The sequence below is a fragment of the Myotis nattereri genome, assembly GCF_964212035.1.
Source record: "Myotis nattereri genome assembly, chromosome: 12".
In the NCBI taxonomy this organism is placed as follows: domain Eukaryota; kingdom Metazoa; phylum Chordata; class Mammalia; order Chiroptera; family Vespertilionidae; genus Myotis; species Myotis nattereri.
Window position 1 is genome coordinate 49,586,878 of NC_138087.1, and position 16,949 is coordinate 49,603,826.

The 16,949-nt window shown below is 42.9% G+C and overlaps 1 protein-coding gene across 2 annotated transcripts in view; it reads right to left on the reverse strand.

Annotated features, from left to right (window-relative positions):
* FRMD3 (FERM domain containing 3) overlaps window positions 1-16,602 on the reverse strand; it is a gene marked incomplete at its 5' end in the record, with an annotated part of 230,963 nt that extends 214,361 nt beyond the window's left edge. The window contains one exon of one of the 2 annotated variants that reach the window (XM_081102905.1): window positions 16,250-16,396. In XM_081102905.1, the coding sequence (XP_080959031.1) occupies window positions 16,250-16,396 (147 nt within the window). Of the gene's footprint in view, window positions 1-16,249 lie in introns of both variants that reach the window. The other variant, XM_081102904.1, reaches the window with a different exon arrangement.
* Window positions 16,603-16,949: the final 347 nt, after the last annotated feature.

Genomic DNA, 16,949 nt, shown 5'->3' on the forward strand with positions numbered 1-16,949 from the left:
AAAATACCCACCAGGAACCCGCACCGGGGATAAGCCTGCTCTGCAGCGTGGGTTGATGGGGTGTGTGGGTGTCTCCAGCTCGATTCCTGAAGAGCAGGTGCCTGATCTGCTACCGAACGCCCAGCACTCACGGGGAAGGCGCCTGCTCCTTTGACTGGGGCCCTTCTTTTTTTTTTTTTTAATTGTTTTATTGCTTAAAGTATTACAAAGAGTATTACATATGTCTCCTTTTTTCCCCCCTTGACAATCCCCTGGCCTCCCCTACCCCCCAGTGTCCTATGTCCATTGGTTATGCTTATATGCATGCATACAAGTCTCTTACCCTCCCCTCCTGTCCCCCAACCCTCCCCGGCCTTCCCGCTGCAGTTTGACAATCTGTTTGAGGCAGCTCTGCCTCTGTATCTATTTTTGTTCATAAGTTTATAATGGTCTTTATTATCCATAAATGAGTGAGATCATGTGGTATTTTTCCTTCATTGACTGGCTTATTTCACTTAGCATAATGCTCTCCAGTTCCATCCTGACTGGGGCCCTTTCTAAAGTTACTGCTCAGGGTTAACAACTCTAGGGATCACACCTTAATCTCTTGAACTTTGAGATCTTGGAAGACCAGGGTTCAAATCTCAGCCCACCGCTTACTGGCTGTGTGACCTGGGACAGAATCCATCTCGGTGACCCATTTTCCTAAACTGGATAGTAGGAGTATTAATTCTCACTTCACAGGCTGCTTCTGAGGACTAAATGAGATGAAAGGCGCTTAGGCCAGAGGCTAGTACCTAGTGAGTGCTCAAGAAATAGTAGCAATCACTGTGGCTATTGTCATTGTTATTTGATAATGTGTATTCATTTCTGCATTCTTTCAGCTAACCAATATTTGTATTGAGCACTCACAGTGTCCTGGCACTGGGACACAGCAGCCTGTCCTCCTGGACCGACCAGTCTAGTGGGGAAGACAGACAGCCAGTGGGCACCCAAAGGAATGAACCAGTTCATCAACAGCCTTAAGTGCTATGAAAACAGTAACAAGCAGTACTGTGGTTGGAAGGGTCACTTTAGAGAGAAAGTCAGATAGTGGGTGTGATGAGACATTAAAAGTTTGTTGATTTTGTCCTGGCTGGTGTTGCTCAGCGATTAGAGCATCAGCCTGTGCCCCAGTGGGTCCAGGATTCAATTCCCAGTCAAGGGCAAATACCTGGGTTGCAGGTTCTATCCAGGCTCTGGTCAGGGTTCATCAGGAGGCAACCAATTGATGCGTCTCTCTCACATCAATGTTTCTCTCTATCTCTTCCCCATCTTCCTTCCACACTCTCTCTTAAAAATAATGGAAAATATATCCTTGGATGAGGATTAATCAAAAAAAAAATTTTGTTCATTTAGTAAGTGTTTATTAGCTGACCAACTGCTCAATTGGGAGACCCTTCTAAGCCCTCCTGCTAAAATGAGCAAAGTGACTACATAGACGTATAGGCACCCAATACCCTTGCTGCAAGGCACGCTCACACACACTAGCTGAGCACATCTCTGGGCCTTCCCTTTCTGCTTTCCTCCTCCTGGAGGCCAGGCTCCCTTTCCCGTTGCCCCTCACTATCTGGGGTTCCCTGGAATCTAAGTAAGTCACAATTCCCTGGAAGGAATCTCACATGTCAGATGTCTTTCAGCATCTCTGACTGTTCTTCACACATCACTGAGAGAGTGGAATTTTCAACAGAGTCCTTGAGAGGAAAGGTCCTCTGAAGACATTCTAAGTCTGCAAGACATGAAGGTGAGCAGAGAAGGGGAAGAGCGTGACAGGGTTCTTCATTTATTCCACTCACACTGCAAAGGGGGAAAGTAAAATGAGGCGATGGAAGAAGCAGTGAGGACATGCCCCCAAAACTGAGATGTGACTATCAGTCACCCAGCAAAAAGCCCACCAAGAGAATAAAGGCGCTTAGAACAGCATGAAGCAGGCTGCAGCATTTCTGGAGGCATTCAGAGCTCAAGACACACACACACACACACAACTGTGGTGTCTTCCTTAGTTCTAGAAGTGTTAGCTAAACTAGCCCTGTAAAACAATTCTCCAGGTCATTTGGCCTGTACAAACTATACCCCAATGGGGTTGTTATTTCCCCCTGATAAAAGGTGGTCAATGTTGTTTCCAAAAAAGAAACAGAAAATTCTGGAAGGATGCACCTAAAAGGTCTGTGGCGAGTAGTGGCCTCTGAGAAGTATATCAGGTGTAGAGAATTTATTTATTTTTCATTGAATAATCTTTTGTATTATTTGAACTTTTACTATGTGCTCTATAATAATTATTAAAGAGAAAAGATAGTATCTCCAAAATAAATATTGGGGGAAAGTATTGATGTTCTGTTTATTTATCAATAATTAGAAGTATTTTGCTGTGATCTATTGAAAGTCAGCCCTCAACACAAGGGTTTGTTTAAAATAATAATAATAAAATAATAATAGTAATAAATACAAGTTTTAGAAATGAATTTCCTTTGTCTAAATCATTAGATTATGAGGGTTGGGGTGGGGGGGAAGAAAAACTAAATAAATCATTAGGTGATCTAAAATGTATAAAAATAATTATACACCACAACCAAGTGGGATTCATCCAGTATGCAAGACAGGTTCAACATTCAAAGTCAATTAATGTAATCCATCACAACAGCAAACTAAAAAATAAAATCATATGATTATATCAATAAATACAAAAAACATATTTGACAAAACCCCAAACCCATTCATGATTTAAAAAAAAAACTCTGAATAAACTAGAAATGGGAGGAAACTTTCTCGACTTAACAAAAAAAATCTTTGAAATACCTACAGTTCATATCATACTCAATGGTGAGAAACTGTAAGCTTCCCCACTAAGATCAGGTACAAGGCAAGGATATCCCCTCTCCCCGCTCTTTTCAACATGGGAGGCCTTGCTCACGCAAAAAGGCAACACCTGGAAATAAAAGGTGTACAGATTGGGAAGGAAGCAATAAAACCATCTTAATTCACAGATGACATGATCATCTATGTAGAAAATCAGAAAGAATCGACAAAAAAAAAAAAACTCCTGAAACTAATAAGCGATTAATAAACAAAAGTCAATCTCTTTACTATAAACCAGATGGAGAGTGAAATTAGAACATAAATGATTATATGCTACTTATTTCTATGTACAAGGAAGAAACATAGCAACGTTAACCAAGCTCACATAAACGATGTCTTATCATGAAGTCAAAAGAACTACGAGAGTGGAATTCTGGACACAAGGTCCCCATCTTCTCTCTCACTCACCAGGTTAAGTGAGACCCTTCTCTTCTTTGGACTTCAGGTACTCCCTGAGACAGGCACAGGCATCCCGTCTCAACACACACACACACACACACACACACACACACACACACACACACACACACACGTGTGCGCAATTTAGTGGCCAGTCAATGCCTATTTTCCTTTAAAACTCATCTGAGACATCATCTCCTCCAGAAAACCTTTCCTGTCCTTCCCAGGCTGGACTAGGTGCCCCAGTGGCTGCTCAGAATTTCCATATGGAGACCCTTTGAGGGTGAAAATCTGGTAGGAAGCAGGGAAAGGGGGTGTGACTTTTCCTGAAGTCACATTTTACAGCAAGGTACAATTTTTGCTGAGATATTTGCAAGAAGAAAAGCAAAGGTCTTAGAGATGCTCTTATTCACATTTAAATGTGAGTTAGAAAATATCAGTGGTCCATTTCAAAGATTATCCTCTTGAGTGGCAGTGACTTTGGAAGAGAATGACTAGAGAATAAAGGAGGGATACATCTTCCCCCAAGCCATACCTTGCCTCTATTGTTGGCTTCTCTATGTGCTCCTATAATGTCCTGGTGAGTTATTCTACCATAATAGCACCACCCTGGAGCTATTTAGGTGTCTGTCTTTTCTACTGGGAAGGACCACACTCTTATTTATCTTTGTATATATCTCCGGTACCCAGACCAGTCCTTAACATAGGTCCTCAGTAAATGTTTATGTAATGAATGGATGAATGATGGGTACATGGATGAGTGGAGGAGAGGGTGGGTGGATAGATGGACGAAATGATGAGAGGGGATACTTTTTTAATCTTCAGTTTTACCTTCAGACTAAAATCTCCTAAAGGGTGAAGATACTGAATCTCAAAATCATTTCCAGTAACATCGAGAAAATGTTTCATATTTAATAACTGCTCAATACATTCAGAGAAAAAAAACTGGCATTTCCCCTTAATGGGTGCACTAAAGAAAGACTGGGAGGAAGGCAGGAAGAAATTTTTAACAATAAATACTGGATAATAGCACTAAAAGCCTCCCTTCCTCTAATGGAGGTACAATTTGGAGATAAACCTAAACCACCTTCCTCTCTGTGGCATATGATTAAAATCTGCTTTGTTCTTCTAATTTGCTATTCTCAGATTCCACACTGCTGCTGGCACTGCAAACTCAGGCTTCACGGCTGCCCTTGAATTACTGTACAACTTTTCCTCCTCTTTTTTCTCTTAATCAGCACTGAACCAAGAAAGTGCCATCTACACCTGGTGGAGAAATTACATCTCCAAACCCCAGAGACAAAGTATGTTATTCAAGGTCCCCCACCCACAACCACCCCACCCCATGCCAGGGTGCCCTTCAGCAGAAATGCATCCCCCTGGAGGTTTGGGAACACAAGAGGTGAAGTTTTCCCTGACGAGGCTCCATGGGGGATGAAGTGCTTTTTTCTACTCCTGACTCCAGAGATTTCATTACTCTTCTGCCTAAGCCTTCAAAACAAAGAGAGTCTAACGAGGATGTAGCTAGTGCCTAACAAAACCAAACAAAAACAAACAAACACACTTTGTTTTTGTATTTTTCTAGAAATCCTCTAAACATCATGGTCTGGAATTGCTAAAATTTCAATTTTCAGAGTCAGTCTCAAAACTGAGAGGTAAATTACCTTAGAGAATAGGTAAAAAAAATTATACTGACAGTAGCTTTTTGGGGGGCAATTTCTTGGGAGTTAATTTGAAATTTCAAACTACAAGCAATGTCTATACTTTGCCAAATTATCTAGATATCAATTACCTAGATATGTTAAATGGCAAACTATCCCTAAGTACATGATAAGTTGATTGCAATTTTCATTCAGCTATACACTGAGCCACATGTTGACAAAAAGAAAGTAGAAAAGAACTAGAACTGTCCTTAGATGACAGCTGTGAGATAACAATAGGCTTGCTTTACCCAGATATGTAATCAGTATATGTTTTTCCTTTGTGTTATTTAGAAAGTTGTCAGTGGAAAGAATTACATCATTTAGACTACAAGGAAGATTCAAAACCAAAATAATGGTAGTATTTAGTATAGCAGGAGCAAACCTAAAACCCAAGGCACCATATCCCATCCTAATTTCACTAAATACGCAATCTTAGGCAAATCACATAACATCTCTAGGTCTCAACTTAATCAACTAGCTAATACACACTATTACCATACTAACCAAGGATATAAAGAGGCTCATGAGTGGAAAGGATGCCTTAAACAAAGGACCTCTAAATACCTCACACACCATACACTGTAGATGATACCTACATACACATACAGATCAGAAGGACTAGCATTATTCTCAGAACAATGGACAATAATATGTGTAGACCAGCCCAAAAAATAACATTAACTAGGAACATCAAGAAAGCCAATTTATTAATTAGGTTTTATCCTGTCTTCTATTAATAAGACTAACTAGTTATGGATTTTAAGACTGTTTAATTTTATCATCAATCCATTAGTAAATGATATTGTATTTGAATTTTCACAGTTTGTGTGTAAAGACCCTGGTTCAGTCAATCCTTTCAAGACCAACATTAAGCCCAGTGCCTTAAATAACAAATTATGCTTCTGAGGGGAGAGATAATAAATCAAACCTTGATCTGTTAACATACTAACTCCTTTCCCCTGCTACAGAATAATCCCATTTCAAACCTTAGCATAATACATAGATATATTTAGAAAAAACTCCATTGTATATCTAAGATCCACATTACTATGTTACTAATATTAGATTATTCCTTTTAATGGTTTTAAAGAACTTGAATTTATTTTAATTAATATTCACAATAACCCTCAGAAATTAAGTAAAAAACAAAATTTTCCAGAGAAGATATCTGAGATACAAAAAAAATCAAATAAAAGATAAACCATTGCAGCATGACTCGCACAGCTGTTCCTCACATACCATGTTTACTTCAATGTTGTACCATAGAAATTTTAAATGTAATCTCTATTTAATATTCATGACACTGACTCAAAGGGTAACTTCCCTTGAGTGAAAATCCTATGCTTTATAACTCAGAACTTTAAAGCTGAGAAAGGACTTGTTTTCATTTGCTAGTCCAAGCTAGAAAATGAAGATTAAGAGCAGAAAACTGCTCTGATAACTGGGATTTGGCTGCCCTGGTTGCAGAAGAAAGTGGGGAAGCTCTTGCTCATTAAAAATAATCAAATACCCTTGGAAAGAATTCCAACGCTCATAGTCCATTGGTTTGATTTACAAGGATGACCCAAGCAGAAACATGGAAAAAAGGGAGACCCTTCATGGTAGTTTCATTCATACCTCATGGTCTCTACCACCACTTGCAGGAACACTAAAGACTCTCCTATCTGTGTCTCTGTGACAGACTGCTCTGCTGTCTTTCATTCCTTATATCCAACTGCCTACTAGAAATTCTCCACTCGGATACCCTACAGGCACCTCAAAGTCAACATGCCCAAAATGAAACACATCACCTCCTCCCTCCAAACTGCATCTCCCTTGTTCCACCTTCTCAGGGCCAGCTTCATGGTGTATGGCACATACTGAGAAGGGCCCCATACTTGGCATAATGGTCTGCTGTCACCATCCTGAAACTCTTAATAATTTTGAACAAGAGGTCACACATGTTCATCTTGCACCAGGCCCCAAAAATTATGTTGCCGGTCCTGTCTCTCCTGGAGTGGCATCACCATTACTCCTGTCACTGGACCCAACCACCTGGAACTCCCCTGGATTCTTCCTTGCTTCACTTCCACCTGCAATCATGCTGCTTCCTGCCAAGCAAGGGGATCACCTTGTCTGCAATGCCTTTTCCCCTTCTTCAAAGAGTTGACTTCCACTTTGCCATTAATTATTAAGCAAGATTGATCTATAGCAGAGATACTTATTGCTGCCCCAGTATAATACGGATGCCTCCTTTTGGTCCTCCACCTGCATATACCTGTCCCTGCCTCTGACATTTTGTCCTTGCATCACTACTTTGTCTCTCTCGCTACAAATTACTGTGTGCCTCTTGACAGCTGATTTTATTTTCTTTTTATTTCCCATCCCCCACTCTGTGCTTGGCATACAGAAGATGTGTTTTACATGTTTATCAAATAATATTAATGTCATTTCAAAACTTTACTAATTTACTTACAAGAAAGCATAATTTCTTGATCTATACAAATATTCTTCTCTGTTAGAATGAGCTTTACTTTTTGCTAAAGTGATCCTCTCATTTGCCTCCTGCACCTTCAGGGAAAATCACCAAAACAAACAGCTCCAGAGCTTATGTTACACCTCACATGCACTTTTCACTGTCCTCCAGGGTCACTGTCCCTCAGGGTCACTTCTGCTACTGAGAATAGCTGGGCCTCCTATGCCTCTGGGAGCTTCCAGGCACTGCTAGTCATTATACACGATGATTTTTTAAAATATATTTTTTATTGACTTTTAGAGAGAGAGAGGAAGGGAGAGGGAGAGAGAGAGAAATATCAATGTGAGAGCAAAACATTAATCGGCCCCCTACTGGGGATAGAGCCTGCAAACCTGGCATGTGCCCTGACCGGGAATTGAAACAACCACCTTTTCAGTGTACCAGGCAACACTCAACTAACTGAGCCACACTGGCCAGGGCATAGTGATTTGTTTGTGATGAGAAGTTGCCAGAATTCCTCTACAATGCCATCAAGAGTCCAGGATACGGGAAAGCACAAGTGGGAAGTATGGCCCAGAGGGACAAGAAGGCCCTCACTAACCCCAGTCCCCCCCTGTGCTCTCACAGACATTCAACACTTCATCAGATTGGTCACCACAGGAAGTCCTGTTTGAAAAGCAATCTCTTGATTTGGCTGGGGTGGGAGTCAGAAGGAATGATTCCATCCCCAGAACCAGTGTCTAATCAGCACTCTGCTCTATCGTGATAGACACACCTCAACAGATATTTTTAATTCACTCACCCAGACGCTCAAACATTCACTGAACATCTACTAAAAGAAATGTGTAGGTGAGGCACTATCAAAGGAGGTAACAGACAAAATGTCCCACACTCAAGGAAATTAAGAAAAGGATTATGAAAAAGATAAGTTCCATGAACACTTGACTCTTCCAAGTATGGTTCACAGACCACCAGCGGCAGCACCTGGAAGCTTGTTGGAAATGCCAAATTACAGGGTCCTCCTCAAGAACTCCTGAGTCAGAATCTGCATTTTAACAACAATACAGAGGCTCCACTGCAATATCAGAGACTGAGAAACATTTACCCACTCCACCCAGAACTGAACACTGGCACCTAATAGCCTGAATCAAGTTCACGTCTCAGTTGTAAAACCTTCCCTGACAGCTCCTGACCATAATCCCATTGTTTCCCATCTCTGGACTCCACATCTGGCTCTCTGCTACTTCATAGGAGGAGCAACTTGAATCCTTCATCACACAAAATTGGAACTAAGAGAGGACCATGCTAGCCACCCAACACCTGTCACGCATGTGAATCTCAGATTCTTCATGGGGCACATTCTGACATTTCCTTTCTGGCAATGATTTTAAGTTTTCCCAAAATGCCTACTTAGAAAAAGAAGTAACAACTTAAGAGTTCAAATGACTCACAGACCTGATTCAAGTGGCTTACATTTCAAAAACTTAATGCCTCATGGTACATAACCAAAGAAGGGCCTCAAAGTAAGACACGGCTTTATCTAATTATTAAAGTTGAAAAAATCACAATTCAGTTAGAAAGCAGGTGCAATTGGAGAATGCTTACTACAGCAGAACCTGGCCTTGTGTAACCTCTACTTTTAACATTGCAATACACACTCACAAACACACAGGTATATGCTTACTACAAAGAATTTTAAATATACACATTTTCCATGTACACAATTGGTGTTTTGTTTGTTTGTTTGTTTGTTTGTTTGTTTTAATCTTTTTTGTTGGTGTTAAACCTCACCTGAGGATATTTTTCCATTGGTTTTTAAGGAGAGTGGAAGAGAGAGGAAAAGACAGACAGAAACATCAATGTGAGAGAAATACATTGATTGGTTGCCTCATGCACGAGCCCTGACCAGGGTTTGGGCCATGCGGGAGCCTGCAACCAAGGTACATGCCCTTGACCAGAATTGAACCTGGGACCCTTTGGTCCGTAGGCCGATGCTCTATCCACTGGGAAAAACTGACTAAGGCCACATTGGGTGTTTCTTATTTCATTAATATCATTTTAAATACTTGTAATCCTGGAGGCTCAAGATGCACGGAAGTTCTATTTGTTTTATTTTTCTTTTTAATTTTTCAGGAATTAATAGTCACCAAAACGAGTAATTCTCAAGCTTGTTTGGCCTCAAATCTCCATTACACTATTGAGGATCTATAAGATTTTTATTTGGGTTGTATATATCAATATTTGCTGAGAATATTTTCAGTCAATTTTTGATTCATTTAAAAATAATAATAAGCCCACTGCACACTAACATAAATTACATACTTTTATAAAAATAACTTATTCACAAAATAATAATTAACTTAGTAAGAAGGGGGGCATTGTTTTACAATTTTGCAAATATCTTTAATGTCTGGCTCACTAGAAAACATCTGGATACTCATATCTGCTTCTGCATTCAATGCAGCCTCTGGAAATATCCACCGTACATTAGTGAGAGAATGAGAGTGGAAAAGCAAACAACAGCTCAACAAAGGTAACAAGACAGTTTGATGAGGGAAAATTGTTTTTTCAATCAATGGTGCTAGGATAACTGGATAAAAAGCAAAAGAATGAAGTTGAACCCCTATCTCACACCGTACACAAAAATGAACACAAAATGGATCAGAGATGGGTAATTTTTTTAATATATATATTTTATTGATTTTTTACAGAGAGGAAGGGAGAGGGATAGAAAGTTAGAAACATCAATGAGAGGGAAACAATGTGCCCGCAACCAAGGTACATGCCCTTGACCAGAATCAAACCTGGGACCCCTCAGTCTGCAGGCTGACGATCTATCCACTGAGCCAAACCAGCTAGGGCAGGAGTTTTTTAATAGTGTGAACCTCATAGACCTCCTGAAATATCTCAGGGACTTCCAGGGGTCCCCAGACCATACTTTGAGGACCACTCACCCAGACAAAGCATCTGAAGTAGATATGGTGAGTTATCTTCCTTGGAGCCAGTTCCACTTTCCCCCTTCCTCCTCTGAAGAAAGCCCTTATTTTTAGATATTGACCGGTCCATGCAGACCACTACCAGGAAGAAAGTTGGTTCCACACTGAGTCCCAGGGTCAAGTTCTAGTCACCTTAAGCTAATTAGAAGAGTCCCTTCCACTGACTGTAGTCACTGGTTCAGGGGAGGACATGTGACCTAGGAGGACTTTTTTTGGGATACTGAGTTGGAAATGGTTTCTCTCTTCCTCTGGAAGGTGTTCTATAAAAACGTGAGAACTGGAACTACTATAACCTTTTCACTACCAGTCCAAGGATAAAGCCATCACAATAGGCAGGACAGTACTTGAATTCAGTCCTTAAATCAGGAATTCTGGATAAATGAGCCAGTAAATGTGCTTAATGTTAATGTCAGCTTGAATTAGAATTTGCTAGATGAAGTTAAAAGCATCCAGCAGCTATAGTGTCCAAATGATGTGAAGCTAACAGTATTTCATTCTCCCCACAGTCAATACACTTTGCATTTGCTCTGAGAACATCAAGAGATAAGATCTTCGTAGACCATTGAAATAAGATTACTTTATTTTTTCATAATATACTTAATACAAAGAACTGGCCCAAGTATTCTGGCCCAAACACATCAGCACTGGGCCATATTCTATTATATGTAAGGACACTTACATATAATAGAACAGTAAGAAGGGAGCATTGTTTTACAACAGTTAAGTGTCCTTGTAAAACATCCCTTCTACTCCTTTTGTGTCTGATTTTCAGTGAACTCTAAATGGCATTCTAGATGAGTTTGACAGAGGAAGTGTTGGGATGTCATTACTAACAGAAAAGGTGTGGCTGTCACCTAAATCTAGCTTGGATTTCACCAGCAGGATTTTCATGGGGCCTGATATTTAGTACATATGTATGTTTTGATGTGACTTATCCAATTCCTGTTCCAACATTTAAGAAATTCAGGGAGCAGACACTATACACTACTCCCTTTAGAAAAAAAAAAACTAAGTTGATTAGAATATGGGTGATGTTTTAAGAGTTACACCATGCTTTATCTCAACAACCCAGGGAAAGATGACAATTGAGGAATTATTATGCCCATTTCCCAGATGAAAAACAGGAGACCCAGTGACTAGTTTAAGGTCTTAAACAATCAGAAAGTGATAGAGTTTGGGCTTAGAGACATTAGATTCTAAATCAAAGCCTTCCCAATACTTAGGATTACCTCTAACATATCTTCACATAATATTAAGATAACTGTCAATTTTTTTTTCAGCTCTTACAATGGGCCAGATACTAAAGCCCATGAGGTCTGTGCCATTATTATCCCCACTTTACAGATGAGGAAACTAAGGCCCAAAGAGGCAAAGTGGCTTACCCAAAGCCACCTGACTAGCCAGGGTTCCAACCCAAGCAAGTAGCACTTCAGAACATAAGCTCTCAACCACTTTGCCTAATGCCACTTCAGCAAGAGTGGAGTCGCCTGCTTTACACAAGATGGCTTATAGCTGCCCAGACCCACCAGTTCAATAAGGACAGAACTCATATTTAACAACACAAAGTACAAAGAATTATCCAATAATTTTTCTTGCTCTGAAATTTGATCATACAAAGAGCAACTGCCAGGGCTTAGATAACATCTTATTAAACTCTCCTGAAATTTTTATTGTAACTCAATTTGACCTGTTCTGAAAGACATTCTTGCTTGCTTAGCCAACAGTCATTCCCTGTCCCCCACCACACACACATACACACACACACACACACACACACACACACACACACACACACCTCCATTCCTCCCATAATGGCAAAGCCCGCCTCTCATAATAGAGAGTGAGAAATGAAGACACCAGCTGCCTGCATTCCTTGACTTTTTGCAGCTAGGAAGGGCATGGGTATATGTCGGGATCCTGGCCAATGGGATCTGATGAGAAGACATACGGCGCCTCTAGAAAAGATTTTAAAAAAATGCATGAGGAAATACCACCTTTTATATGGTGGGTTGGCAGTGCCTGACTGACATCCAGAATTAGCACAGCCATCTCATAATCATGATGACTATAGTGATGTAGCTGGCATGGAGGATGGCAGAATGGAAAGACAGAAAGCGCCTGGATCCACGCAGAGCTGCTGAACAATCCTGAGGCTACCCTACCTGTGGACTTCCCCTTAGGTAAGATAAGTGTCCTTGTAATTTAAGCCACTTCAGCCTGGCCACTGTCTTACTTGCAGCCAAAAGTATCCTAACTCTCAGGTTTCAAGAGGCAGTGCTATAGAGTAAGAGCTCTGGATTCTTGAGTCAAATGACCTGGGTTCCTTCCAATCCACTTACTTGCCATGTGACCCAAGTTGCTTACTCTCTCTGAATCTCATTTTCTGTAAGTTTGAGACAACACTCAAAGATACAACATTAATAAAATGGACATGAAGCAGAATAGTTATGAAAACCACATGAGAGAATGTGTATACATCCACTCTGTCACCAGCAGTGTTTTACCCTATGTAATTGGTTTCAGGTAATAATTGAACTATGGACTTTTAAACTGAAGCCATCTATCTAACCCAGCTCCCTTATTTTACAAAAAGAAACACTGACTCCAAATATCAAATGACTCATTCAATGCCATAAAACTGGTTGGTAACATAACTATACCACACAGCTCCTGATTCAAAATCCAGTGTTCTCATGCTAGCCTCATGCTGATAGGTAATGAGCTAGATTAAGTATTGGGCACTCATTTATTCAGCAAGTGTTTAGTGAACACATACTATATGTCAGGTACGATCTATGTATTGGGGACTCCTTAATAAACAACCACAAAATGTTCTTATTCTCATGGATTTAATAGTCTAGAAAGGGAAGGATCAAAAAAAATGTTTATTAAAGAACTACTATGTGCTAAAAATTATGCTAAGATTTTTATTCAAATCCAAATCCAAATTCCCAATAATATCACCATGCTTACCAGGCTTTGCTGAAGAATGAATAACATAAAAAGCCTGCTACATTTTACTCAATAAAAATCAGTATTAAATATAAGTTTATTAGAAGAATTTGTAAATAACCATGCTGGCATCTGAAAACGTGGGTAGGATGGGGAAGATGGCTAGACCTCCCCTCTACTTGAAGCAGCAAGGCTGAGTGAGAGGTCAGAATTAAGTCATGTTCTGCTACAGTCTCCAGACTTCCAGGGTTGGCTCAGTTGGAAAAACCCAGGAGGGAGCACTCAGGGACTCCTCCCCTTCTCCAGGCCTGCCTGGTGCCCTAGACGCCCCTTTGACTCGCTGTCCATTCGGAATTCCTCTTCCACATTACTGAGAGGAAACAGTCACACAGAAGCGACACGTGGGACAGCACCCCAGGCCCTGCAAAAAGAGACTGCGCAAGTGGCTTTCAGCACCTCCTGCTGGAACTGGCTATCAGGCTGCTGAGACTGATAAGTTATTTGTTTGAAAGTTTTCCTTGTCAAAATACCATGAAAATTACATAATTTGGAAAACAAATACGTAAAAGCTGTTGTTTTTCCCAAAAAATCCATAACGCACATTTTGCGTAGTTATGAAAGGAGGATGTGTGACACTGTTCAGGAGTCCATACACTCCGTTAACTTGGTGATCCCTTGGAACAGAGGGAAAAGGAGGAGGACGAGAGGAAGGAAGAAGGAAGGAAAGGCAGATGGCTTCCCCAGGGCATGTACTGGTGACTCCAAAAGATTTTTTTAAAGCATTTTGTTCTCACTCTAAACAAATGGCAAGTTTTTGTGTGACCTTCTACCCAGAAGTACAATTTTAATTCCTGGGTTTGGGATGCTCTAGGAAGATATAAGTTCCAAGATAGCAAAATAAAATATTTTAATTTCTTTTAACTGATTAAATGATAATCACCATTTGGGGCAGAGGGGGGAGAATAAGATGTGCCACCAAATGAAACATTTGATTTTTTATTTTAAGCAATGCCGAAATCAACATTTTAGATCATAGCATTTCAACCACTTTGGCATCAGTTGGCCCATACAAAGTCTAACTTTCCAAACTGCTATTAGACTGGCTACAATTTTGTTTCCCAGAACACCAGACAATAAATACATGTCCTTTGAGGACTATCTATCTATCCTAAGGAAGACCTAGTCCAGAACCAGAAAAGAGAAAAAACAGTGGCATCAACTCCAAGTGGAACAGAACAGGGCAGACAGAGGGCTGGCAGAGCAAAGGAGAACTCAACAGCCCCACTCCCTGCTGCTGGCCCCTGTTAGCTACTTATTCCGTGTGGGTTAAAAGACTTGTACATCCACTTTGGACTTAAAGTGCACAAACTACTGTCTTGGATCACAGGACAGTACATGCCAAATGGTTCTGTGCAGCCCTGTGGCAGCAGAAAAACTGCCTATCCTGCTAATCTTTTTATTAGTAACTTTAGCTCAGAATGAAATTCAAGATTCTCCAAACAAAATTCAGGGGGAGCCTGCTCTCCTGGGAGATCACGTCATTCCTGCCTTGACATTGTCCAGCTGTTAGCTTACAAATTAGCTGCTGGCTGCCTGTCACCAGCTCCCACTAGGAACAAAAAAAAGGGGGAAGACCTTTCATTCATTCATTTATTCATTCTTGGTTAACACAGCCCTGGAAGGGATTCCTACGCTGGGAGATACTGCCCCCATTCACCTTCCACCAGAACTGCAGAGGGTGCCCAGTACCTGAAGTTCAGTCCTGAGCTTCACTGAAGACCCAGTCGGTGAGAAAAGGAAATCCCGGGGTAAATAGATTTTAAAGTCAGAAGCAAATAGTGCTGAGCCCTAACACGACCTTTCCAAATTGTACACTCTGGGTCGTGGGAGAGGGCACACACCTGCCTACATATACACACATTAACAGTACACACACACACACACACACACACACACACACCCTTGCAGCTCATAACAGCTCTCCTGCAAACCCAAAGGCACTTATTATGGGAGGATGGAGCTGCCAGCAAAGCTGCCTTCCCCCAAACAACTCACTCTCTCCAACTTGGGCAAGAGCAAATGTCCACCGATAATACTTCAAGGGGTGCTTTTTCCCTGGGCCCGGGTCCTCCTGAAATCCCTGAGCCCTGAGCTCAGCTCAATTCAACTCTACTGGCCTCACAGCCCTTTTCCTTTCTCTGAAACACTCAGATTTCACACGATTCCTTTCGAGGTAGCTCCAGTTCCACTCAGGGCGCGCCCCATCCCTCACGGCTGGAACCCAGGGTTGCCCAGCCTCGCTCCCTCCAGGGAAACTTCGCAATCACACACACACACACACACACACACACACACACACACACACACACGCTGTAGAGAAGTAAAGGTGATGGGCGGGTGGTTGGGTCTGATGGAATCTTTGGAGCCGGTACCGTAAAGAAAAAAGAGTGGACCCAGGCTAGTGCATGCCTTCTCCACGTGGAGGGAAGGAGGAAGGAAGAGTGGGCGACCTAAAGGTGCCCCTCTCGGTCTCAGAACTCCAATTTCCTCGTGGGATAGGCGACAGAGGGGCTACAGTCCTCCAGGAGGCAGCTGTTCGGTGTCTCCAGCCTGGGCGCAGCCAGACGCGTGCGAAGCCTGCCTGCCAGGAGGGGCTTGGGCACAGATAACGTTCTGCCTGGCGCCTGCCAGGGGCAGTGCCCCCATCGCTGGGTAGGGCTGCCAGCCTCAGAAGACAGGAAAGGAAATCTGGCTTTCTAGCAAGGCCCTGGGGTGGGTTCCTCAGCCCTGACGGCGCACGCCCACCCGCAGAGCCCCCCGCCCTCCCCTGCCCAGGCGCGCCCGCTTCCCTCTCCCAGCGCCTCCCGCACCTGGATGTGACAGGAGATCTCCGAGTCGTCCAGCAGCCGGATGGTGCATTTCATCTCCTGGCTGAGTGATTTGGTGCTGGAGCTCCGAAAGTGGATCATTTTCATGGTCCTCCTGCCTCTCGGCACACAGTGGCAGGAGGCGAACATGCACCGCGGCCCGGGGGAGCGAGCTGGAGGCTGGGGCCGGCTCGGCGCTCACCCTCGGTAACGCACGCGCTGGAGCACGCACGGTCCTGGGCACCTGGATGCCACTCAGCCCCGGGACAGCAGTGGCGACAGGCGCCTGCAGCCACACTTGCCGGGCTGCCGAGCGCAGCAGGCGGGTCCCTCCCTCCTCCTCCCCCTCCGCCCTCTCAGCTTCCTCCCCTTCCGCGCCTCGCCCCTCCTTCCCCCGCCTCCTCCACCGGGTGCGCGCTCCTGTGCCTCCCTCGGCCTCGGCTCGCGGTCCGGTCCGTGACCCCAGCAAGCTTACGCTGCACTCACTCCCCGCCCCAGCCCCGGAGAGAGCGGAGGGACTGGGGGCCCGGGCGCCCCGCAGTGGCCTGCTCCCGTCGCCGCTGCGTCAGGCTGGGCCCGGCCACCTCCTCCCGCTCCGCTGCGTTAGCTCCGGCTCCCGGTAGCGCTCCTCCTGCCCCGGCTCCCCCGCTCGCTGCGCTGCCAGTGCCAGCTCTGCTGGGCCCCAGGGACCTGGCTACTGACG